The sequence below is a fragment of the Malus domestica genome, chromosome 15 (assembly GCF_042453785.1).
Source record: "Malus domestica chromosome 15, GDT2T_hap1".
Lineage (NCBI taxonomy): Eukaryota > Viridiplantae > Streptophyta > Magnoliopsida > Rosales > Rosaceae > Malus > Malus domestica.
In genome coordinates, this window is record NC_091675.1 from 19,152,471 (window position 1) to 19,179,532 (window position 27,062).

Below are 27,062 nucleotides of genomic sequence, written 5' to 3' on the forward strand. Positions count from 1 at the left end.
TATAGTGCGATATGATGCACGCTTTACGGTGTAAGGTTTCTCTCAAACGTCCTGTGATTGATAGCATCATTATGAAATGTGGTTAGTGTTTCTCCATGGGGATATAGATACGGAGATTTACATGTAAGTTCTCGAAGAATTACATGGACTAGTTCAAATAGTTCTAAAATCACGGAGCACCCTCTTAACTTGTTTTGAGGCGTTCACTACAATCCCATGGATGTGGTATACCCGTCTACGTGATTATTTGATCAGTTAGAGATGAATTATGTCATTGCTTGTTAAACTATGAAGTCTTATTCTAAATTGCTAGAGTTACAGTTTATGTCGTTGACACGAATCTCACTAAGACTCCGGAAGAGCTTGAGAAAACTACCTCGCACCTGAAGATAGAATTTGAGATGAAGGATCTTGGGAAAACTCGTTTATGCTTTGACTTGAAGTTCAAGCATTGTTCTGACGGTATTTTGGTCTACCAGTCAAACTACACCCCGAATGTGTTACCTTTGAGTATACCTATGATCGTCCATACGTTATATGCAAATGAGACCCTTGAAGAGGTTATGGAATCCGAAATTCCATATCTAAGTTCAGCTTTGTGCTTCGTTGTACTTAGCTCATTGTATTTAGACAGGACATCTCATTTATTGTTGATCATGGTAAAGATGCAGCACCGCGCCTACACACATCCACTGAATTGGTATTAAAGACTACCCTGAAAGTACTACATGGGCAAATCCCAACGCATCTCAGCGGATCCAACCCCCCTGATCCTCGGAATGATGCTTGCCTTGTTGTTATGCTAACGTAGGTTACTTATCAAACCTGCTCAAGGCAAAATCCTCAAATGGTTATGTCTTTACCGTTTAGGATATCGCAATATCTTGGAGGTCCATGATATGACCTTAGTTGCGAAATCTTCGAATCATTCCAAGATTCACCTTACTTCACTATGCCACAAGTGAGACATCGTTAGGAGTTCTGGTTGAGCATATTCAAAGTACTTGTTGTGTTTTCATCCATCGTTAAGTCCCAACGATGATCCATGAAGATTATACCGCATGTATCAACCCGACCAAGTCATGATACATCAACGAAGTCAAGACCAAGACATATTGCATCTACATCTACATCAGCAAAGCATCAGGAGATTGAAGTCAGGCAAATCGATCCCAGACAACCTTGCCGACCTCTACACGATGTCACTGCCGAAGTCAACCTTCCAGAAGCTTGTTCGAGGAATTTGTATGCCTAACTATTCATATGCAATGCTTGTAGTTCTCATTTGGAAGTTATGTCAAACTCAAGGGGAGTCTCCGGAAGTATACTCACTTGATCTTAATGTACTCTTTTCCATACGATTAGGAGCATTTTTCCCACTAGGTTTTTGCTACCTAACTAGGTTTTAATAAGGCACTCATCCTGGGTTGATCATACCCTTGTGAGCTCTCCTACTTACATCTAAAAGACGTATAGTTTTGACTTAATGCAACTTTTCACTTTTCTCCTTAAACTATGAGTTTTTCTCCCACCTTGGGTTTTACCATAGCAAGATTTTGTGAGTTTTACCTTTTTATGCATTTTTCCGTTGATATAAGACTCGCATTTGCTCATTATGTCGACGACTTCATCAACTGTACTTGCTTCATCACTGAAGATCTGATGCGCCATTTACTTGAGTATTTACACACTCAAGGGGGAGTGTTGCAGTCCTATTAGATTAGGAATGTGATTGTACAAATCCTAGTATATCTTGGAATATCTCTTATATTCCTATTAGGAGTAGATTACCTATTAAGAGTTGGAATCATAAAGGGTAAGGAATTAAACTTCCCTACTACTATAAATAAAGGCACAATGGGGTGGAATAACACACACTCATAATTACACATCCCTATCTTCTTCTTCTCCATTGCCGCACATTTCTCTCTCTATGGCCTCCATAATTGTTCAGTAAATTATGCCTACAACAGTTTCTACAATTTTGGTTTTGTATAAATATGATTTACCTACAATTTAACTTTTCAAAATGGGAACTATTATTAACACTCCAAAAATCTCATTCTACACTCCTCACAAGTGTATTTTTCTTTCTAATTATAGAAAGTTTGGAGTGAAAAATGAGATTTTGGGAGTGCCAATAACAATTTCCTTCAAAACATGTATTTTCTATTTCATGTTTTACTATTATATATATGTTTTATGTTTATGTGTTCGCACAATAATTTATCTAAAGTAACATAGTTAAGAGATATGGTCATGCATTATATTAATTCATTATTAGACTGGTAAAAGAAATTGTTAAAAACTTTAGACATAATGGTTGGGTAATAATGGTTGTATGAGAACAGTTATAAAAAGTTGTGGCATAAATTGTAAATAACTTATATTAATAGGTTACTTATTTTCTTATGTGGCAATTTATTTAAATTTTGGGTTTTTATTGGATGTTTATTCATAGATGGATTTTTACGTAAGGTAAATGAGTTGTATGTGTCTATATCTAAACAACCCTTTTTAATATAATTAGTTGGTTCACTTAAACAAATTTTTTTTAGTACTAATAACACTTTCAACTGGCTAAAGGAAGATAGAATATATATATATATATATATGTTTATTTATAGATGGGTTTTTACCTAAGGTATATGAGTCGTATGTGTCTATATCTAAACAACCCTTTTTAATATAATTAGTTGGTTCACTTAAACAAAAAAAATTGTAGTACTCATAACACTCTCAACTGGCTAAAGGAAGATAGAATATATAGGGTTTATATAACTATAGGAAGAAGAAATTTGTATATTTTAATTACTATATGTGTTGAGCAGAGAATGATGATAATTTAGGTACACTACAAAGACGATGTATTGTGCTCCATTAATATTATGAAGAACACCAAATTAAATTAATGCATGCAAAAAACTAGCTAACGGAGACAAGTGTAACAACATGTCTCTACTTTTACAATTTTATTAATTTTAAATGAGTGAATTGACGAAAATACCCTAGATGCGAGGGTATTGACTTTCATTGACCAGCTTATAGTGAGACTTACAAAATGTTCTTTTAGCGTATCCATGTAGTACTCAGCAATACAAATGCGTAGGGGCAAGCAGAATCGAAACTGGACTTACGATAGGGATTTTACGGAACTATAAATTCGAAAAGTACTTTTGTAAAGATTACTATTTATTATTTTATATATTTCTCATAATTATTATATTATTATTTTAAAATTATTTTGTGAGAAATGAGGGAAGGGAGAGTAATGGACGGTGGAAAGAAAGGAGAAAGCAAAGAGGGTTGCTGCCCAATTGAACGAGAGAAATGAAGGGGCTACTGCCCAATCAGAAAGAAGAGAAAGAGCGAGTGACCAATCAGAGAGAAGAGAAAGGAGGGGAAAGGAAAGAGGTGTAGAGCACCCAAACGTGACCCGTACACCTACACACCCAACCTAGTTTCCACCCGGAAGGTGTTTAGGCGATTCTTATCCATTTTTCAAGCGAGTTTCACCCATTCACCACCACCAAACTCATCACCACATCCCAACATCCATTTCTAGCTAAAATGGACACGAATTGGTTGAGATTTTGACAAAGAAATACCCTATGAGTGCTGCGGAAACCCTTGCGCAAGATCCACCAATTCTAAAACGTATTCCTTCAATTACTACCGCCATTAGACTCCCCTTGAGGCCTAGAACAAAGCCCAAATAACTATAGGGGCGGAGCACCATAGGTGATGGATCGAAGCCACCTGTTTCTAGGGTTTCCGACGATTTTGAGGGAAATTGGAGCTTTTCTTGGCCGAATTGGACTTCGACCCAGGTATGAAAGTTGTTCCTCTCATTGAGATCTTCATTCCTGTAAAATTTGGGAATTTTTGGAGTTGTTTGATTTTCCAGCAAGTCGGGGCGACCGATCGCTGCCTGTGGCGGCGGGTGGCTAGTGAGCCAACGTTGCCTTTTTAAGTTAAATTCGATGTTCTGATTTCAATTTGATAACCGTTTGTTATAATTCGATAGTTTGAACTAGTATGGAATACTACGCCACTTGACCATTTTATGATTCGACGATCCGACCATTGGATCGTCAGCAAACTTTAGTAGGTTATAGTACGTAATATTTGAAGACAAAAGGAACTTACAGATTGGGAATCCGACGTACGGATCTTCCCGAATTGGATTTCTAAGTTTGTAAAATCAAATATCGACTGCCACTTGATTTCATGATTGGCAGAGATCCGACCGTTGGATCTCGATGAAATTTTAGTTTGTTATTCTAAAAGTACAGTGTGGACTTTAGGAAGTTACGGATCCAAAATGTATGGGTGGACATTCCAGATTGACTTGTATAGGGTTGTGGACCCTCCTTAGCGTATTTTGACGCCCCGATTCCAAATTCGCACTCCGTTTTCCCAAATTTAGTTGTTTTAGTGGAGTTTTATTAATGGGTCCTAATATTATGCTTAGGTGCAATTATTATCGATGACTTCGGCTATTCTAGTTCGACCAGGTTCGACTCGACGACATGATTTATGAGTGGGTCTTTTCTTTTATATAGTATATGCGTATTTGTTAGTTTCCATTTATACATTGAAAGATAATTTACTACGTATTCCTAGCTTAGACTAATGCTTATAAGAATTAACGAAATAACGGAAAATTACAAAGTGATCATAAATCCTATGGGATACATAGGTATGCGTATGTTTATTGATGCCATGATTATACCTACGGTTATGAATGATATTATGTTGATTAGAACTACCAAACCATTATGTCATGACTATATTTATGTTTTATGCTCATCGTTTGCTGCACCGGTGTTAGTGCTCGCCCAGGGCCATGGCCAGTCTTCCACGTGTATGTTCACATCCGCACCGTACGCTCGCCTTGCATCCAAGTAGGTGCCAGTCCTGTCGTACAGGTTGCAATATGCAACTTCAACTCCTATGTGACCACGAATAGCGCCAGTCTTCACGTGATTATAGCACTAGAGCGTATATCATTATTATACCCAATCATATTCAAGTCAAAATAACTCTACATGAACTCGTGTGTTAGCATGTGTCGATGAGCACTTGGTTTGATATGTTTGCTTATGTGAAAGTATACGACTATTGACGTCATGCAGTTATATATGAACTATTGTGCTGTATTGATATCTTGATATTTTGCAATCTACAGTGAGTATTTTCATACTATATGTAGTATGTATATCTTGGAAATTATACATGTTTTACGACAAAAGGTTATAACATTTTCAAAGGTTTTTATTAAAACTTTATTTTCAAGCCCACTCACCCTTATTTTTCGCCCTTATAGGTTTTAGTAGCTGAGCTTTCTTATTGACGAGAATTCTTGGCAAATCTTGATGTAGATGATTACCTTCGATGATATAATTTTCATCCTATCTTATTGTACTGTACTTATGCTCTGACATCACGTATGAAATGGCTTCATTCCTGCTCATAGCGCACTCTTATATTTAGGCACTTTTAGGTTTAAATTTATTCACATTTTCCACATCACTACACTTTATGGTTTCATCATCTTTCAAGTGTCGGCTAGCACAGCTCGATTCGGAATCCTAGTGGATATTCCGAATCAGGGTGTGTCAAGAAGAATCATGTGCTCATGGATATTAATTTTATACAAAATGAGCATGTGGTCTTATCAAGTTTTGGTCTGATGTGCAGAATCGAAGCTTTTCCATAATTTAGCCGCCCATCCCTAAAACTTAATTCTGCATTCGAAATGCATATGCTCATTTCCTTTTCTTTGTTTACAAACCCTATTAGTTGGTTTATTTATCATTTACTGAACACCCTCATATGGTTTGGGAGAAAATTATCAATTTAGTAATGATATATATAACTTTTAATAAGGAAGAGAGAACATTTTATATAGCTTTTATCTTATCTGAGGAACGGAGATAATATTTGTAAATTAATTTACTATTATACGTGTGAGGGAGAGAATTCATGATTTTTATTTTTTTACATAACAATGTACTGCGCTCCAGTAATGTTACACAGCAAATTAATACATGCACAAAACCAGCTAAAGGAGACAACAAGAATAATGTCACCATGGATATGTAAGAACTTGTTTGGTATTCTACTTGAATTCAACTTTTTAAATTCAAAAACAATTTTCAAGTTTTAGGTCTTAAAAATTTGTTTAGTATGACTATTTTAAAAAACTAAACTCAAAACTAACTAAAAAATATAGTTTATTGTCTAATAACATAAATAGTGAGTTTTTAATCTTAAATTCACTTCTTTCTTTTCTCTCCCTCCTCCCCTCTCACTCCAAATCTATCTCTCTATCTTTTCTTCTCTCTCTCCTCTTTTTTTTTTACCTTTTTTCATCTCTCCTCCAATCCCTTCTCTTCATTCTCTTGGTTTTTTCTCTCACTCATCTTCCTCTCTATCTCGTCCAACCCTCTATCTTCTTTCTCTTTCATTCAATCATCTCTTACTTTATTTCCTTCTCTCTCCTCTTTCTCCATCTCCTGCGGCCCCTTCTTTTTAGATCTCTTTGTCTAGTTTAAGTTGTAAGATTTAAAAATTTTAAATCGCAAACCAATCAAGTTTTTTAGTCTTAAAAAAAAAAAATTCAAGAAATGTTCTTAAGAAATGTTTTGAGAAATGATAAAAAATTTCAAATAATATACCAAACAGGCCCTAAGTGTTTTGTGTGTGTGTGTGTGTGAGTGTGTGTAGGAAACAACAAGAATCATGTCACCATGGATATATAAATGTTTTGTGTGTGTGTGTGTGTGTGTATTTTATTTTTTTTAACACATAAAAGGAGCATGTGATCGGTTCCAGAATTGTAGTTTTTTTTTCCAGCATTAAGCTGCCGCAGCTGAAATATAATTTGTGTATTCATTTGTTTCATGCATGATAATGTAGAGCTGAGCCAGCATCAATTTCCAATGCAGGAATGTGTTGTATACATATAGTAGGATAGGAGAAATATCTACTGCCTTAATGCCTCCTTGTCTCCAAGATTACACCAACACCACCATAACGATACATGCATATGTAGTTCTATTTACAATTCAGTGCCACACTGCAATTCATAGTTAAAGAACAGGCAATTTGCCAATTTGGAAGTAAATATATATATATAATTATACAACCTCGACCTTAATATTATGAGATTATGATCTATTCCAAGTCTCTTCAACTATGATATATTCATGGCCTGTAATAGCGGGCTAGCTCCTAGCTAGTGTATGAAATGTTGAACAAGCTCTATAGCTCAGTTGCCAAAAAATTTAGGGGATTTTGTTGATCTTATTAGTGAGACATTCTCGGCTCTTCTTCTCAGTTTATAATTTTAATTAAATTAGTCATGACCCTTTGGATTCTGAGAAGCAAACGCAGACACGCTCATGGATCAACTGCAAAATTAACTCTAGTTCGAAAACCACTGCGTCAGACCGAGACATATGCATATGAGAAACATTAATTTGTACATCAGACACCGTATATAAAAAGAACATTAACTACAGCTAGTAACCGATCCATCACATTGGTTGACACTTACGAGGGATATGGAAATATCAGTTATGAACTCATTGGTCATCATGCATGATGTTGGGAATATGCAACATAAACAACAAGTGCAGCAGAGTAACGTTGTAAGGGCTGATGAAGACTGTACCCGCTGTTCACGTTTCCAAGAATATGCAATGCATCACGGCAGATATAAATTATTATCAAATATATTATGTAATACATTACTTCATCAAATATCTCATGCTCCAATGGGACTAAAGAAAGTGTTTCATTTGTCTTTTTTGTTGGGCAAGAAGGTTACGGGGGCCGGCATCAGAAAGTAATAGGATGATGACATCCCATTAGTTATCTGCTCGATGCCCTTTCATATGTATGAAAGAAAGCTATAGGATATTGATGACATCCCTAGCTTTCTGATGCCTCTTCATGTGTATGAAAGAGCTTAGGTGAAGTCTTTAAAAGAGCTTAGGTAAAGTCTTTAAATTTACTCAAGCAGTTAAAAAGACGTAAATAATATAAAATTTCGATTTGTAACAAAACAAATTGAAAAATGCAAAAACAAAGCCAAGCTTCCCCTCAATTCGCACTGATCTAATTAACTAATAGATTTCAGTTAAAAAAGATTAACTGTATCCAAGAATGGTTTTCCTTCTGCTACGTCAGAGGTATACTAGGAAAAGTGCCCGCGCGATGCTGCGGGTTTTTAAATCGTATAAAATATGTAGAAAGTTACTCTGTACATATACTATTTACATACATGTGAAATCTATTTACAACCCTAAAAAAAGGTTTCAACTTTGACATAACAAAAACAGTTTGGACAAATCTTAGCAAGAATTAACTAATATATATGAAGGGATCCCCTATAATGATAGTTTGCACAACTATCATTATAGGATCGGTTTGGACAAATCTTAGCAAGAATTAACTGATATGTGTGGAATTAACTAATATATATGAAGGGATCCCCTATAATAAGTAGAAAATGAAAAACCTTTCCTTCTATAAGAAAGAAAGTAGTAATGGTAACATTAGTTCCAGACATATTTTAAGTGTCGAATATAGGAGCATACTTATTAGCTATTGGATGATATCTCGTCAATAACAAATAGCCAATTTCCGCACCATTTTTCTATAGCTTCATAGTTGGCATAGTCTGAGCTAGTAACAAATCTCTCCACTTCTTTGAGATAGTTTTGAGCAATCTGTGATTCCCATGAGACACCTTTGCCTAACATCTCAATGCTAAATCATCAGGAAATCCAGGAATAAGACATTGGTGCAAAAATTCTCTATATTCCAAAAGATTGTTAAATAAAATCAACCAAATACTTGAGTACCAAAAAAGAGAAAACTACATGCATATAGAGCGGTAGATAAGATAAAGGTCAGTTCTTTGCGAAACCAACATTGCATTTTACCCAAAAAAAATGATATAAAAATAAAACCCAACAAAATAAAAGATGAGTATATGCAGTGGCAGTCATATAAGAGTTCATTCATCAGCTGAAATTTGGTGTTTCAAATTGGTCCATTCATCATTTCTATAAAATTTATATTATGGCATTCCCACGTGGCAAAACTAATATGTTACTATTAATAAACTGAAAAGCTATATCATTGTGACCCGAGTCAACTTATCCAATCAGAAAAGTAGTGTAATATCTTTAGTAGAACATAACCTGGTCAATCGAGCAAGTTTTGTGCGAAACTCATTGAAATTCCTTATCATTGAGGCAAACTTGTAGCTCATTATCTGCACATTGATGAAGCCGTTCCAACCCAGACTCATCTTCACCTGCAGATCGTAAGATCCATAAAATAGAGTACAATTCCAACCCAGACCCAAACTCATTTATAGGTTTCGACAAATATAAATACTATTACATAAGTTGGTTACCATTGGAATTGCATTTTTTGGGGGCTGACACGATGACAAAAATTAATATTTTCTAAAAAACATTAGTTTCATAACAACGGGACGTATGTATTTGATTTGTGGTTGTATAACAAATATTAACAATGACAGTAAAGTTGGTTTCACAGATAGATGATTAAAAGTGCCTAAATTTAAAAATACCTTGAGTTATATGGCAAAATCTCCATTTATATCCCTGTAAATCTTTTGGTGTTGTATTCTGTATTGATGGTTGCTGAGACATGCCCTGTAAAAACATTTGTAACATGAGAGTAAAGTTTGAATAAGTATATATTTAATGGTTGAGTAAGATTATTGAGCTAAAATTCATTTTCTGGAAAAAAAGTGTGCTGCTGTACAGTTAAAACACAGGTCAAACATTCACAAACCTGAAAAGAACTAAATAGCAAAATGATAAATGGTAACCAACTGAAATCCAAAGAGAAATCTACCAAATGAAAAATTCACTGTAAAGCTGAACCACTAAGGAATTGGAACTTATTTTGTAAAAAAAATTGTTGAACCAGCTACAACTCTTGGTGTTGGCAACCTCAAGCATTGTGGCAACTCTTCTGTTCTCATCATAAAAAATGGCTCCTTTTTGATAAAAGAGAGTATCCATCAATGCATTGCTGCTCAGTGCCCAAATCAGTGAGAAAAAACAAATTCAAAGGTTTAAATGGAATTCCAAAACAATCCCAAAATGGGCACCCTAGAATTGTGAAGATAATGTCTTTATCAAATTTTCAATTAATTACAGCAAAACCCAAAACTCAAATAGTTTTAATGAGCTTACAGGACCACTCATCAGCAAGCTCATGGCTCTTGGAACCTAACACCAAGGTCTTCCAACCTCTTTTCACGGTGGCCACCATAACCTGTTTGCTCTCTGTCCACACCCGCACCCTCTTGGACTCGACATACATCGCCGAAGACAATGTCCTAGAAGGCCCAATAATGGCTGCAGAAGTAGAGTTCTTAGCAATCATTTAATGTATGTGTGATGAAGTGAATTTGCAAATGATCCATATATCTGCAAACATTAATCGTATCCAGTGCACAAGGCTTCCGCTTTACGCAGGGTCTGGGAGAGGTAAATGTCGGCTAGCCTTACCCCCATTTATGGAGAGGCTGCTCCCAAATCTGCAAACATTAATCAACAAACAAAAAAATATAACAAAATGATAGTTAAATTGACTGAAAATATTCATTTTTTTATATTTTGATGAGCACATTGAGCAGCGAGGATGCACAGTAAACTATGGTTTCAGCCCAAGGAAGTAGAATGCAACACAGTAGCAACCATCTTCTTCTAAGGAATGTTGGAGATACAATCTAGGAACCATCGAAGGTATTCAGGCTAAAGAAAAACACCATCAAATCTCAAAAAAAATAAAGACAAAGAAAAAGTCTCAAAAACAGTTAATTCAGTAGAACCTAATTGAACACTCATAAATTCAAGAATCCATGTCAATTATATTCATATAATTTCCAAAACACAGCTCATCTCAAGCAAAATAATCCAAGGAATCCCTTAGGACTCTGTTAATACAAAGCTCTTAAAGCTTTGGTCAAAGAACCTAAAAAAAAAATAACCTTGTCCAGTTCTCTAATTGAAAGCCAATTGCAGGCTGCAAAAAGAGATTTATCTTATTTTAGCAAAATGAATTCCAACTGGCCACAAACCAATGCCTTGACCAAAATGAATTCCACTTAAGTGTCAACCAAATTTGCAAACATCTAAGAGTTCTTCGATTCTTCCAATGCAATGTTAGTGAAATAAATTCGCACGGTATTTTAAGCTGTAAAACAATCACCTTGCAAATGAATAGGCACATCTGATTCTTCCAAATACTTCCACCTCCATCCTAGAATTCGTCCCGTGTCATCGCAAATACATGTAAAAAATCCAAGAAAATCAAATGCTAATGAATCCAACTCTACAAAGTCTATGCAATGAGTCAAATAAAATGTAGCATATGATAAGATCAAATCCACAACCTGGTATTGAAATTGCTCATAGATGGCCAAGTCAGTTTTCTCTTCACATATTCCCATTTGCTGCCACACGGGAATCACTACTCCCATTACTCATAGCTCCAGCAGTGGACTGCCCGTTCTGCTGCGGCTCCGGCATTTTCTTTCTACCAAACTTGGCATCATAAAACAATTTATAATCTTAAAAATATAAATAATTTTAGATGAGATAAATCCACGAATTCTTTAGACAATCATATCCATCAGATCAAGATTTGCAACTGCACAATCTGTTCAACCAAAATTTAATCCAAATCTACTAAAACTCTAAGCATGTAATTAATCCCAAAACAAAAATTATATTAAAATAAATTTGAAAACAGAAGCAAGCAAAAAAACAAAAGCAAACAGAAGGTTTGATTTTGTTTGCATATAAAATTAAAAAAGTGCTTGCATTCAACATCCACGTTATGAAGGCAAGAAGTGGATTGCGTTCATATCAGCCACATCATACCCTTATCTCAATCATTACTCTATCTAAATCCTAAATTTGTAGAAAATGCATCGAAATAACATAGTGGTACATTGTGTTGGTACAATTATGTAGACACGTTATCATTGACATCCCAAAGTTTTCGTGTATACATTTGAAAAAAAGAAAGGAGAAAAAAGTGCAGAGCAAATACCTATGAGGAGTGATATCAGAGATTTCGATGGGAGCCCAAGACATCAACGTACTTCCAACACAAAGCAAGCTTCCTTCATAGTCCAGACCATTATTTGTACCTTCACCAGCAAAAATGGTAGAATTGTAATAATCAGTGGTTAAAGTTGAATTAATAAAAAAATTAATTAAGGAGTAGGCAGGTACCATAAAAAACATACTGAAAAAATTTTCCAACCCCCTCCTGCACCAACAAACTGTGTATCTACAATTTGATAGCGTTTCTACCAAACATATACCAAGTCGCATTAATGATTATTAAACTTGACCCTACTACATATGAAATTTTACCCATCACTTTAACAAAAAACTTTTACAAATCCAAAATAGCGTAGATATCACTCTTCCAATTTTATCACCACAACCTTAAATCTTATGAATCGAACATAACCATTACAGAAAATCAAATAAATAGAAGCTATGGATTTAAATAAAATTGCTGGCACAAAAATCAGCAAGAAAATATGCATCACCAATTAACAACCCAAAGACGCACAAAAAAAGTCCCAAATCACCAAAACAAAACCAAAAAAAATAAAAAAAATTCAGCCGAAAAGAAAACAAAGGAAAAAACAAATAATACATTTATATACCTTTAGCACAGAGAGTTCCAAGAATCAAAATCGAAAATCCAAAACTCTGAAAGGGACTGTTTCTCGAATCTGGCAAACAAAATGCATCAGACACACACAACAACGATCCAACGAAAAACAAAAGATCGAAACCATATAAGCTGATAAACATGCAAAACTCACCTGGAAACGCCGGATTAGATCGGTCGCAAGATGGGCACAAAATTTCTGAAATAAAAAAGCAAAGCACATGAGATATTAACAAAAAAAATCCAAAAAAACATGGAAAATCGAAACCCCGTGCGGTAATATACATGTAAAACTTACTTGGAAAACCCGGATTCAACGAACCAAAAACCCAAAAAATTATTGGAATCGAACCAAAAAGGCAGAGAAATTAACAACTGTGACCACTAATCGAAGAACAACTAAGCAAAATGGTCCGCGTTTTGAACAACGAAGCAACACGATGAAGAAAACAGAAGCAAAAGCGGAGAAAAAAGGACGGCCAGAAACAAAGCAAATGGAGATATGCAAGAGAGAATAGGCGAAAGCAAAAGAAAGATCCAGAAATAGAGACCTCGATTGAAGAGAAATGGTGAAGCCCTTCCTAAATCGAGCGGCTTGGTGCAGAGAAGAGTGAGGCGAGGAGGGATGCGGTGAGAGCAGGAGTCGAAAAGGTGGGTTTAGGGTCTGAAACGGTGGGGGAAGCATCTAGAGAAAAGCTGGGTCGAGATATAGAAAGGAAGGGTAAAGTTGAAATAACAAAAGCGAAGCAGGGATGGAAATGGGAGAACACTGTTAATGAACAGTGATTTTTTTCTGTTGGGTTTTAGTATATGTATAATGTCATCAGTGTGAATGAATGGTAAAAGAAATCATAAGTTGAATAATATGATTTAATTCAAGCTGGTGCTACTTCCATTAGAAACGACATTGAACTCATAATATATTTAGAACAGAGATTATAAACACTATTTATGAATACAACAGGAGTATTTAGATTTAAATTTTAATAGAATAATATATATGTTAACAAGAAAATGTCATTCTCACCTCAAATCTAACTTTATTTTACCTTGGGGAAAAATGATACTTGCCATTCCTCCAGGGCAATATATCATTCAATATACGCCTGAATTTTATGAGTTATCAAATCTATTATTTTCTGATCACATAAGGGCTCTAAATCATACTCTAAATGGGATCAAATAATCAACCAAATAATTCCATATGTACTATATAGCTATAAGCATTTACTGATGGTTCAAAACCTAGCTAATATCATATCGTCATTTTTACAATGGTATTTTTACATTTCGAACTTCTTCTTAGAGCTCATTAATAATAATTTCGTTTTTAGTTTTTGATTTTTGTGTTTTGAGATAGGAGAAAGTATAAGAGAAATGAGGAATCAGTTAAGGAAGAGAGTTATTGGGAGGGAAGAGGAAGAAATGAAAGAGAATATATGATAACTGAAACTTGTAAGTAAAAACAAATAAATTATGTTTTTGGATTTTGGTTTTTAGGTTCATTTTATTTCATTCTGTCGACATTTCTTTTACCATGCTTCCTCCACCCACCTTCTTTCTTCCTTTCTTTCACCTATTTTCTTCTATTTGTTACCCAAAAGACAAAAAATAAAAACAAAAAAGGAATAATTATGAAAAAGGTAATGCTAGAGGAACCAAATTTTATAAACTAAATAATATGGTTATTAATAATTGAATTATTAATTAAATATTAGTTAATGTATTTATGTTATATTGGTGATCTATTGTTTGGTCTAAAAATTTGATTTAAAATTTTAATTTTCCTAACAATATCTTTATAAACAACCCTTAATTATGTAAAGCTAACTCTAGGTTACACTCCACAATTTTACTAAATACACTGAAGATTTCATACTAAATGTCCTCATCATTTCACCCATAATTATAATTAAAGGATAAATCCAAATGAGAGGTCAAGGTAAGAGCACGTACCTGTCCACTGCAAAGTTAATTTCAATAGGAAAATACTACTCCAAGTCTCCAATAATTTAATGAAATGACACAAATTAGCCATGCAGAGATAACCACCTGTCTATCTTAAAGTTAAAAAAAAAAAAAAAATTGATGTGAAACCCTAGGAAACATCAATAATTTGGTTTGGTGAGATGACACAAATCTCTTACAAAGTTAAAATTTCAAGAGGAAATCTAATTCAATGATTCGGTGGTGAGATGACTCAAATGAGAGAACCAAACAGAGGGCATCATTTGTCTTAGAGCAACACGTGTCAGCGTAAGCAGCAACATATGTTTCATAAACATTTTGAGTACCTTAAACTAAATTAAACCAAAGAATACATTACAAATTTAAACGGAGACATGAATACTACAAACCATTCGTGCTCACAATTTAATACTGGCTATAATATTATGATGTTGATCTTGGCATTCTAACCACCATGAAGAGTACGTGGTGTGTGTAATATGTTACATTTCTTAATCCCTTTATATAGATCTGGATCTCAATCTCTATGTTAAGCATTTTGTTTAATACAATTTCGGTGTTGAAGCATCTCCAAAATTGAGACAACCCAGACAAGACAAGGCCAGCTATTGGAGGTCTGGTCTGCCACAATTCAATAAATAAGAAATGAAGGCTAATGTGGCACTTGGGGAGGCAAAGTTGGTGATGACTCTTGAAGTTTTGCCACAACAATTGAAACCTAAAGATATTGCAAATTATTGAAGCAATAATGTTACCTAAAAAAGAGACAACGTAACCAAAACTCGAGGCGTGCCCACTCTGGCTCCACATGCTCTCCATATTGAATTCAGAAGTCTTGTCTCTCTCACCTTATTCCAGCTATATAGGCATTCTCAAGAGATGGTGAAACCAGACACCTCGAACTTGAGATCTTTGAAAAACAAAGAACAACCTCATCAACTTTGAGCTTTTTGTCAAACACAAATTAAAACCCTAAACCATGGCTGCCAAGTACAATGTAATCAGATCAATCAGCTTGCCCTCAAGGTCACACCCCACCACTATTAGAGTTGAAGAGGAGCTGAGCAAGCTCCAAGCATCTTCATCTTGTGCTTCAACTTCAAACTCAATCTGCAAATCTATATGTGGTCTAGAGGAGTTGTATGAGTGTGTGGATGATCTTTTACAGATGGCATCAACCCAACGGCTCCTTTCTCAACATCAACAGCAGAAATGCATGGATGATTTGTTGGATGGATCAGTGAAGCTCTTGGACATATGTGGTATCACAAGAGACACCATTTCAATAATCAAGGAACATGTTAGAGCTCTTCAATCTGCTCTTAGGAGGAGAAAAGGAGACTCAAGCCTTGAAGGCTGCATTGCCAATTACACTTGTTTCAGAAAGAAGATGAAGAAGGATGCCAAGAAATTGATCACATCTTTGAAGCGAGTAGATAACAAAATTGACGCATCACAACTTTTAGAGCAAGACCACCATCTCACCGCTGTGATTCGAGTTCTTAGAGAAGTTTGTGTTGAGAACATGTCTATCTTCCAATCACTCTTGGTCTTTTTAGCTGTTCCTGTTTCAAAGCCAAAGGTAAACAAGTGGTCTCTTGTATCAAAGTTCATACACAAGGGAGTGATAGCATGTGAAGATCAGAACGAAGACATTATTAGCCATGAGTTGGATGGTGTTGATGCTGCCCTCTACTCTCTATCCAAATGTTCTTCAGCTGATGTTGGGAAGGTGCAAAGTACACAAAAAAGATTGGAGGCTTTGGAAATCATCATTGAAGGCCTTGAGAATGGTTTGGACAGCGTTTTCAGGCGCTTGATTAAAACAAGAGCTTCTCTTTTGAACATAATCTCACAATGATGTTCTCTCAAAGGCCACATTCATTTATCCCAAAATCCTCCAAGGCATCCGCATTTTATTAGGATCCCTTTGGGATTATAATTTTTTTGATACATTTGTATATGTATACATATAGTCACACAATGCAATACAGTTGAGACCCAAGTTTTTAATCTTATCATGATATTTGTTTTTTGTCTTTTATCTTTTAATTGTTATGTACATGCAAGGCTATCAAACTCTAAAAAACTAACACATGCAAGGCTAATGAAACTTGTACGGAGAAATAATTTGATTTTTAAGGAACAGTAAGAAGATCAATGGATAAACGTGATTAGAACACCTACAAATAATACACATTCTTTCAATAGTGGGCAAAAGCTTCTTGATCTTGTTTAGTTTTGGGTTAGTATCTGTTGAACATTATTCACTTCATCTAAGAGTTCGCCATGCTTTTTCATATTTATGTGTAAATATTACGTACGGAAGCCCAAATAAGTTTTGAGTACCCTTCACTACTTAACTCTTTATTGGTTTCATCAAATTAAAATTGAAGAATTAGATTTTTTTTTCTTCTTAACGTATTGCTATTCACACACTCTTTTTTACTTTTCACGGACATTTGTTAAATTTTTTACCCTTGTTAATTTTCTTCAGTTTATTTGATCTAATGGCCAAAAATTGAGAGAAGTGTGTCCTGTGTGAGAAGTAAAAATGGATGTTGTGGAGCCAAAAATATTCACTAGGCGACACGTGGACTTTTGGACAAAAGAGGACAAAAATACCCTTGAGGCATACCAGGATTCTTACGCGCGAGCAGTGGGCAATCATCTTTCAATCAAGTCAAAAGTGCCCAAAAAATGTAACAATTAAAAACCTCTTTCATCAAATTCTTTCTATAAGGTATTTCCCAAGACCTAGTATTTTCTATTTCATTATTTAGCTAATCAATTAGCTAAATAATATATACCTACCATATCTCCTAAAATCATCCTTAATAGTCAATAAAATCACCCAAATTAATAGCCAAAGCGGGCCACCACCATTCCCATCCTCACATTTCCCATTTTCCTTATTAAAATAGTCATTCATTTTTATAACCACCCATTTATTCTTTTCATATTTAATTAGCCAATAAATTGGCTAATTAAACATGAAATTGAACCCCACAAAAAACCTTTATTGGCCGAGTACCTTTATTCAAAATTGGGCAAGGCCTAACTCTATAAATAGGCACCTATTCTCACCAAAAATTCATTCCAATTCTCTTACAAAAAATCACAAATACTCTAAACACTATTTCTCTCTAAAATTCTAACTTTGACATCGGAAGTTCTTCGGCCAAAGCCCCCCATTCATCGTGGGCGCGTGAGGCTTTTGGCCTTAACCTAAGGTGCTAGTTGTTTTGTAGGTGCAAAATCGTCCAAGATTGAGAAGGAGAAAATTTGCATCCACAAATTGGTGCTTTCATTGAGAGTTGAAATCCATACTCGTAAAAGACTCTCGCGCAAAAAGGTTTTTTCTTTGTTTTCTAGTCCATTTGAATATTTTTCATACGTGCTTATTTATAGAATTTTTTACTTGCAAAGGTTCTTTGATAAAACGTAGAAGAAAAATATAATGGCTAGAAATTTAGAAAATTCCACAAGTGAAAATTCTAATATTCAAGAAATGGGATTGCGGAGATCCGTGAGGCAAAATGCGACAATAAGGGGAGCAGCATCACCACCACAAGTTTCCACCATGGGAACCACCGCGGTGGCTACCTTGGTAGCCACCCGCGGCGAGGTCCATGGTGCCTTCACCACGGCCACCATGGGAACCACCGCAGTGGCTACTTCGGTAGCCACTCGTGGCGAGGTCCATGGAGCCTTCACCACGGCCCGAGCCGTGCCATCCAAGGCTGACGGTACCAAGACCACGACCCAAGCCGTGCCATCCAAGTTTACGTGGACCCAAGCCCAAGCCTCGCATTCACATGCACCGCGCATTGAGCAGCCTGCTCCCGTGATCCACCCTACTCTTGTAGCCCAGCCTGCTCCAACGATCCAGCCTGCCCCAGTGATCTAGCCTGCTCTCATGGTTTCCCAAGCTGCCCAAGTCGGCCCGAGACAATCTCAACCATCCGAACCAATCATCGAGGCTGGGGCGTTTTCACCATATTTCTCTGCAGATTTGACATTCCCCAACTCAAATCTCGCACTTGGAGTCAACCACCCTTTTATTGTTCAAGAAGGTGCATTCCATCCAAATTCTTCCAATCTGAATGGCAAACAAAACTTGTCCTGACAAGTCATAGAATTGACGAGCGCCCTGGCACAACAAACTACCTTGGTGAATCAACTTTTGCAATGCACTGAGATGCAACGCGCCCATGATGAAGTTTCCCGAAGTAGAACAAGGGTAGACAAGGAGCCTTTTAAGCAGTGTCCTGGAAAACAGCCATTCGACCCATCACAAGTCGAGCATTCAGACAGTGCACACTCTCGATTGGGCCCCCGAAATAGCGTATACTCCCGTCTTAGCGCGCGGAGGAGCGTGCACTCTCGATTAGGCCCACGGGCAAGTATACATTCACGATTGGGGCCACGCTTTGATAATTAACATGGGCAGCTTTCCAGGCAAAGCATTCATTCGCGATTAGGCTCACAAAGAGTATCCTCCACATCACATCGGAGCAGGCAGCCTAACAAACGGAAGGAAACAATTGTTCAATCCAGCTCTAGTTCAACCAGTAGCCTGCAAAGAAATCCCTCACCTGCTAGGAATCTATGTCATACATTGCAGCCACGGCGTAGACGAGCCGAGCGAGAAGAAGAGCAACCTAGACCGGTAGATAAAGACTAAGGGCAGCCGAAGGCTCTGCTACCCCAACAAAAGTAAATCCAAGAGAGGTAGAAAGGCTTTTCAACGAACGGATGCATGATTTTCGACGCAACGAAATGGTTGATGAAGCACTAAGGCGAGATATGACCAACATAAGCAGGTCACCACCTTTCACGGATAAGATCGAGCAGACAGAGCCTCCGCGTAAGTTTAGCATGCTTCACTTCACATCTTTCAAAGGAGACGGGGATCCCGAAAGACACTTGAAGCATTACCGAAGTGCGATGGTCCTTTATCGGAATAATGACACCCTTATGTGCAAAATGTTCGCCACTACTTTACAAGGCGAGGCATAAGATTGGTTTAATACCTTGCCGGCACGATCCATCCAGAATTTTGATGATCTTTCTGAAGGAAAAATTTTGTCCTAGCTAAGAACATTTGAATACATATGCAAACTATTAACACTTTAAAGTAGGCATGCATTCAAAAACAATTCATAAAACCCATGACTTTCAAAGCCTAGTATATGGTGAACCAATAAACTCTTTAACAACATTTAAAGAGAAGGTAAGATTTAGAGTTTCTTTACCCTTGAAGCTCATCCTTGTTTACACAAGGGATTCACCCAAGTGGAGGGCCTTCAAGTCACCTCCTTGCTCCTTGGATCTTCCTTGTGATTTTCCTCCTTTTAGTGCTCCTTTGCTTATTTGAGGATTTGAGGATTTGTTCTCCAAAACACCAAAAGTTTGATGTCTCTAAGTCTCTTCACCAAGGATGTGATTGTGAAGATGAAATGGATGACTTAGAGAAGAATAGATTGCTAGCTAAAACTCCTCTAAGTGGCCAGCCTCTTTAGAGAAAATGAGAGAAAGTGTTTCACCTCATTTCACCAAGAAAAACCCTCTATGAAAATAAAGCTATAAAGTTGAATTTATACTTCATCACATGTGAGTGGCAAACTTGTAATTAATCCAAATTTGCAACCCCTCACCCTATGGCCGGCCTTACCTTGTTATTGGGCTAATTTGCCCATTTTGTTTTAGTTGTCATACAACTTAAACATAATGGGCCTTGTGGACCAAAACGCTTTTGGGCCCCGAAACCCAAAACCAACATATAAGCCCAATACGAACATTTCGTATAACTAATTAACTAATTAATTAATCTTGACCATTCTTCAATTAAACCATTTAATTGCTTATCCATTTCATTTAATTTCTTCACCAACATCCTTATTCGGTGTACGATCCATTAGGTTCCATTTAGCAAGGTAGTGGGCGATTGTTACTCTTAACGATCGATTGCGAATTGAAACCACATTTCAATTCTCCCTTAAAATTAGTGTTTGCTAATCTTTAGGGCTTCCACAAACCATGAGTAACACCTAGCAGCATATCATGGTTACCCAAGCTAAGTAGAAGTGGTTGGAGAACCTATCCAGTTACAACTACAATGCAATACGGTCATTCTCTAATACAATACTCTTAATCACATTGTTTGAGTGATAGTTTGTTTCATGTCTACTATCCAATGTGATACTTATCTATATGATTCAATTGAATATGATTTGGAACAAACTTCCTAAGTCATATTCATATGCTTTGGCCAAAGACTTTCGAATCATATCTAAGAGTATTCTCCTTCCACCATGGAAGGTTAGAGATCCTTTGTTGTGCATTCATATGCCTACACGACTAGATAGCTTGACCCCAACAATGCCGTGGACATTCTAATGGAATGCCTTTAACATGATCAAAGATCAAGGACCTAACCATTAGACATCTATGATGCCTCAGGTCAAATGACTACTTTGCATATTGCAACTCTTGAGTTCTTTCATGACATGTATGTTCGAACTCTCTTTTGATCGTTGTTCAGTGTACTCGATCACTCTTTCGAGCACCTATGAGTTTGCCTTAGTGTCCAACACTAAATGACTTGAGACTTGTCATACTCGCGCTTGAGCCGACATAACACATACTAACCTTAGCGGATTGTCAATACCCAATTGGCAATCCTATGGCTAGGAACGTTTTAGGAATGAACATAAGAGAAAGGTCTCATTAATCTAACTTACTTAAATCACTTATCTCTTAGATCAAATACATTCCTTGGATTCCCTTATTGCTTAAACACAAGATACAATAAATAGTGATTAACAATAAGCTTTGCCCTTCATTAAACATATAAAAGTTTAATACAATAAGTATTCCAAAAGCTATTACATCAAATGAGTGGCTTTGTGGGCATACTTCCAACACTTTCCTTGGTTTTCACCAAAGAATACTCATCTTATCGTTCGATCAAGAAAAAGTCCGATCACCTGTTCAACGTAAAGAAAAACCCAAAAGAGTCACTTCGCGATTACGTGAAGAGATTCAAAGCAGAGAAGGCGAAGATCGTCGAATGCGATAACTCGATAGCAAGTGCAGCCTTCTAAAAAGGACTACCAGCAGACCACCCACTGTTTGGAGAAATAATCATGAAAGAAGACCTAACTCTAGCAGATTCCTTTGCTTTGGCACAGAAGCATGCACTTTGGGACGAGGCTCGACAAGCAGAAAAGGCTCCCGAACAGCCTCGAAAAGAGTTGGCAGCTGCTCAAAAGAAGGATGGAAAGCAACCCAACAAGGGCAGGCAAGAGGTCAAGCGCAGGGACCGACCCACGACCAAAGAAGGCCTGATGACCAATAACTATTCTAAGTTCTCAATTTCGATTCATCAAATCATTCGTGACATCAAGAATGAACCATGGTTCAAGTTGCCGAAATAGTCAAAAGGAGATACTTCCAAGTTGGACCACACCAAGTATTACGCATTCCACCGAGGTCCTAGTCACACAACCAACGACTGCTACACTTGGAAGAACTACCTAGAGAAACTCGTGAAAGAAGGCAAAGTCGATAGATATTTGGACAAGCCAGTTGAGTAGCCAAAAAGGAATGCAGACGGAGATGAGGAGCCACCAACTAAAATGATTCGAATCAATGGCATTTTCGCTGAATCCGAGCACTTAAGGGCCACTAATAACTCCAAAAAGAGGACGATCCAGCAGGCTTTACTAATCTCACAAGTTCAAGCAGTCGATACCCAACCTGGACCTATCATTGGCTTGACAGAGCAGGATGCAGAAGGAGTCGACTTCCCACACGACGATGCATTAGTAGTATCTGTCCAACTAGCCCATGCTATAGTCGACATGATGATGGTTGACAATGGAAGTGCAGTCAACCTATTTCAACTTTCGGTCATTCAGAATATGGGCCTGGAAAGTACAATCATACGCCGGGCAGAGGTACTTACTGGATTCAACGGACACACCTCAACTGCCATCGGCCATATCACACTTGACGTGAAAACACCGCCAGTCGTCTCAAAGCAAACATTCACGATCGTAAGTGACCCATCTTCCTACAATGGGATTCTTGGGAGACCTTGGTTGATCAAACTGGATGCCGTCACTTCCGTCAAGTATAAAAAAATCTGATTCTGCATCCCGGGAGGAGGAGTCGGAGAGATCAAGTCTGACCAGGTTTCATCTCGACGATGCACTGTGCAAATGTTGAAATAATCAAAGAAGAAGACCTTTACCCCCGTAGAGGTTACCGAAGTCCAAAAGGGTAAAGAAATTACCAAATAGCAATTACAGCAGGTGGATCGAGAAGATGGCGCCCAAGCAGACAAGATAGGATGGAAACCTGAAGATGACGTCGAATACATCATTCTTGATCCCCAGCAGCCGAAAAAGACGGCTAAAATTGGCTCACGACTAAGCCCATACGAGAAGGAAGAACTTACAATTTCCTTAGGAAAAACCGAGATATCTTCGCATGGTCACCATTCAACATGCCCGGTATTGATCCCAAAGTGGCCTGCCACAAGCTGCACGTTGATCCTACTACCAAACCGGTAATTCAAAAAAGAAAACATTTCACACCCGAACAAGTAGCGATCATCGAGGCAGAAATCGACAAACTATTGGAGGCCGGTTTCATAGAAGAGGTAGCACACTCGGCATGGCTTGCTAATGTCGTACTAGTCATGAAGAAAGAGAAGGGCAAATGGAGGGTTTGCGTAGACTACACCGACCTCAACAAAGCATGCCCAAAAGACCATTATCTTGTCCCCCGGATTAATCTATTAGTAGATTCAACTTCTGGAAACCAGTTGCTTAGTTTCTTAGACGCATACTCCGGTTACAACCAAATAGCCATGCATGAGCCCGATAAAGAGAAAACTGCATTCGTGATAGAGCGAGGCACTTACTGCTACAAGGTCATGCCCTTTGGCCTCAAGAACGCGGGAGCCACTTACCAAAGGCTAGTAAATATGATGTTCAAAAAGCAAATTGGGGTAACCATGGAGGTCTATGTCGACGATATCATGGTAAAGGGCAAGCAGCGATCAGATCACATTCGCAATATAGCAGAAACTTTCAATATCCTTAGAAGGTACAAGATGAAGCTCAACCCTACCAAGTGCACGTTTGGAGTATCTTCAGGTCGATTCCTAGGGTACTTAGTAACCCAACGAGGAATTGAAGCACATCCCAAGAAAATCCAAGAAATCATAGAGATGAAATCTCCAACTACCTTAAAGGAGATCCAAAGCTTGACCGGACGAGCAGCCGCTCTCAATCGCTTCCTCTCACGATCCACCAATCGATGTAAACCCTTTTTCAAAGCTATCAAGAGGGCACAAAGAGACAAATGGGATGAAGAATGCGAAAAAGCTTTCCAAGACTTGAAGAATTATCTCACATCACCTCCCTTACTATCCAAGCCGAAAGCAGCGGAGGATTTATACATTTATTTGGCAGTTTATGAGGTAGCAGTGAGCTCTGCTCTCATACGAGAAGAGCTGGGGGCCCAACTGCCGGTATTCTATACTTCTAAAGCTCTTCTCAATGCGGAAACAAGATATCCGAAGATTAAAAAATTAATTTTGGCGTTAGTTGTTGCGGCTCGGAAGCTCAGACCGTACTTTCAAGCTCATACAGTCATTGTCATGACTCAATATCCCTTACGATCAATATTACATGGTCCAGATGCTTCTCAACGAGTGATGAAATGGGCATTGAAACTTGGCCAATATGGTTTAGTTTTCCGACCTCGCACAACGATAAAGGCCCAAGCTTTGGCAGACTTCATAACGGAATTCACGCCTAGCCTAGGCAATGCAACAGAGCGGCCCAACGACGCCCCAGAAGCAGCCGAGAGTACCTTAGCCACACTTGCTTCATCCAATAAAGATTTCTGGAACTTGCATGTCGACGGAGCATCCAACTATAAAGGCTCGGGAGCAGGTGTAGTTCTTGTTACTCCAGATGGCTCAATGCTCGAGCAGGCGATCACTCTAGGTTTCAAAGCATCCAATAACGAAGCAGAGTACGAGGCTCTACTAGCAGGCCTCCGAATGGCAAAAGACTTGGCGGTGAAGAAACTCGCAATTCATTCTGATTCCCAACTAATCACCAGCCAGGCTACTGGGGAATACACGGCAAAACACCCAAGGATGGCACAATACCTAGATAAAGTACGCCAGCAGCTTGAGGCATTTCAGACTTACACTCTCACTCAAGTTCTGCGGGCAGACAATGCCCATGCAAATGCACTAGCTGGTTTAGGCTCCGTCATTGACCACCAATTTAAACACTCCATTCCGATGGAATATCTAGACAAGCCAAGCATAGAGATGGAGCCGATAGCCGAAGTGTCACAGGTTAGTGTAACTCCCACTTGGCAAAGTTTAATTATAGACTACTTGGTCAACAGCACATTACCCACAGAAAGATTGGAGTCAAGGAAGCTCCAAATTAAGCCGGCACGCTACTATATGTGGAATGGCATTCTCGTCCGAAGATCCTAAATCGGACCACATCTCCGCTGCCTAGCACCTCCCGATGACTTGAAGGTTCTAAGCTCAATCCACAAAGGCGTTTGTGGGAATCACTCTGAAGGCCGATCCTTAGCCCAAAAGGCTCTTAACGCAGGCTATTACTGGCCTACCATGCACCAAGATGCTAAGGAGTTAGTACAAAAGTGCAACCGCTGCCAACACTACAAACCAGTACCAGCACTACCCGCCAGTGAGCTACACCCGCAAACGAGTCCTTGGCCATTCATGCAATGGGCAATCGACCTGGTAGGGCCTATGCCGCCTGCTACGGGGGGCAAATGCATGATGATCGTGGCAACTGACTATTTCACCAAATGGGTAAAAGCAGAACCCATGACGACCACGACTCAAACGGACGTAGAGCGCTTTATAAGAAGGAACATCATTTGCCGATTTGGCATCCCTCAGTCCATCGTCACTGACAACGGCCCTCAATTTGTGGGAAAAGATTTGGCGAAGTTCTTCCAAAAATACGGCATCAAACAACACATGTCCATACCAAGATATCCTCAAGGCAATGGGCAGGCCGAAGCATCCAACAAGACGATCCTCGACTGCCTCAAGAAATCCCTCACCGACAAAAAGGAAAAATGGCCAGATGAGCTCCCGGGATGTTTATGGGCATATCGTACCACCAAAAGACGAGCAACCAATGAAACTCATTTCTCTTTGGCGTTTGATTCGGAAGCAATCATTTCTCCCAACATCATCGTGCCAAGCATCAACACTCTATTGCCAAGCATTGAGCAGAACAGTAAAGAGATGGTCACATATTTAGATCTGGCAGAAGAGAGGCGCGAACAAACCATCACCCGCATTGTAGCCTACTAGTAGCAGCTCATTTCCAACTACAATAAAAGGGCCAAGATCTGGCAGTTCTAACCCGGAGACCTAGTCCTAAGAAAGGCCATCATCACTGCCCGCAGAGAAGGCTCGAAAAAAATGGACCCCATCTGGGAAGGTCCTTACAAGATCAGCAGAATAGGCGGCAAGGGTAGTTATACTCTTGCTACCATGAATGATAAAGAGATCGAGAAGCAATGGAACCCCTACAATTTGAGGAAATACCATGTGTGACTTCACACTATATCAAGACCCGAAGACTCGAGCAGCTCAACGGGCACCACCTCGTAAACCGATGACTATCCAATCATCATGCAGTTTTTGCAACCAAGTTATTTGCTCATTTTATTCATTTTTCAATAAAGAATTTAGAAGTAATTTGTAACTTGGCTTTATTATATGTCTACAACAACTTATCTTTTTCTGCACTTCAAAAGAAGATTGCACCCCTCGGGGGACCAACTGTGCTCTCCAAGGCGGAAGGATAAACTCAACACTCCGAATATCCAGACGTGGATGAGCTTGGCTGCCTTAGTATAACTAGGTGTATGATGGCTTGCGCCGGGATTCCTAGAAGTAGCCACAATAGTCTGTTTCAAGGCTTAGCTATTTGAAGGATTATGGGTCTATCGGCTTAATCCGCAAGGGACCGAGCCCTAGAGACGGAGGGGGCACATTATGCAGCACACCCAATGGGCGGCGGCCCTGGAAATCTAAAGTTGCTACCGAATGCACTAAGATAGCCTACGAATTTCCAGAAAACTGCCTACGGCTTGCCTTTCGAGCAGTAGAACCACGCTAGACTTATGCAACCGCACATTCTTGTGAAAGGTTAAACAAGTTAGCGTGCACACGTGAAGATTTTATCCACTGCCGACATGCTACATAGTCGATAAGCTTCACCTCTGCCAAACGTAGAACAACCTAC

The 27,062-nt window shown here is 38.2% G+C and overlaps 2 protein-coding genes across 28 annotated transcripts; one reads left to right on the forward strand and one right to left on the reverse strand.

Annotated features, from left to right (window-relative positions):
- Positions 1 to 8,450: 8,450 nt before the first annotated feature.
- LOC103415913 (uncharacterized) lies at positions 8,451 to 13,487 on the reverse strand. Of its 27 annotated transcripts, none has more exons than XR_011575999.1 (11): positions 13,055 to 13,487; positions 12,911 to 12,955; positions 12,749 to 12,817; positions 12,118 to 12,217; positions 11,456 to 11,606; positions 11,272 to 11,322; positions 10,569 to 10,597; positions 10,251 to 10,415; positions 9,617 to 9,701; positions 9,219 to 9,334; positions 8,451 to 8,767 (listed from the first exon to the last, which is right to left on the reverse strand). XR_011575999.1 is itself a non-coding variant. In XM_070813557.1 (10 exons), the coding sequence occupies exons 5-9, from the start codon at positions 11,473 to 11,475 to the stop codon at positions 9,643 to 9,645; spliced, it is 324 nt and encodes a 107-aa protein (XP_070669658.1). In that variant the 5' UTR covers positions 11,476 to 11,606; positions 12,118 to 12,217; positions 12,749 to 12,817; positions 12,911 to 12,955; positions 13,055 to 13,487; the 3' UTR covers positions 8,451 to 9,334; positions 9,617 to 9,642. The 27 variants fall into 27 exon arrangements, 16 of the variants coding, with proteins under 16 accessions (XP_070669658.1, XP_070669661.1, XP_070669660.1 ...); XR_011576000.1 differs by having other exon boundaries at positions 8,451 to 8,781; XR_011576001.1 differs by lacking the exon at positions 12,749 to 12,817 and having other exon boundaries at positions 13,055 to 13,453.
- Positions 13,488 to 15,589: 2,102 nt separating this feature from the next.
- Positions 15,590 to 16,742, forward strand: LOC103401074 (uncharacterized). The gene has a single exon (XM_008339781.3). The coding sequence runs from the start codon at positions 15,704 to 15,706 to the stop codon at positions 16,583 to 16,585; it is 882 nt and encodes a 293-aa protein (XP_008338003.3). The 5' UTR covers positions 15,590 to 15,703; the 3' UTR covers positions 16,586 to 16,742.
- The last annotated feature ends 10,320 nt before the right edge of the window (positions 16,743 to 27,062 follow it).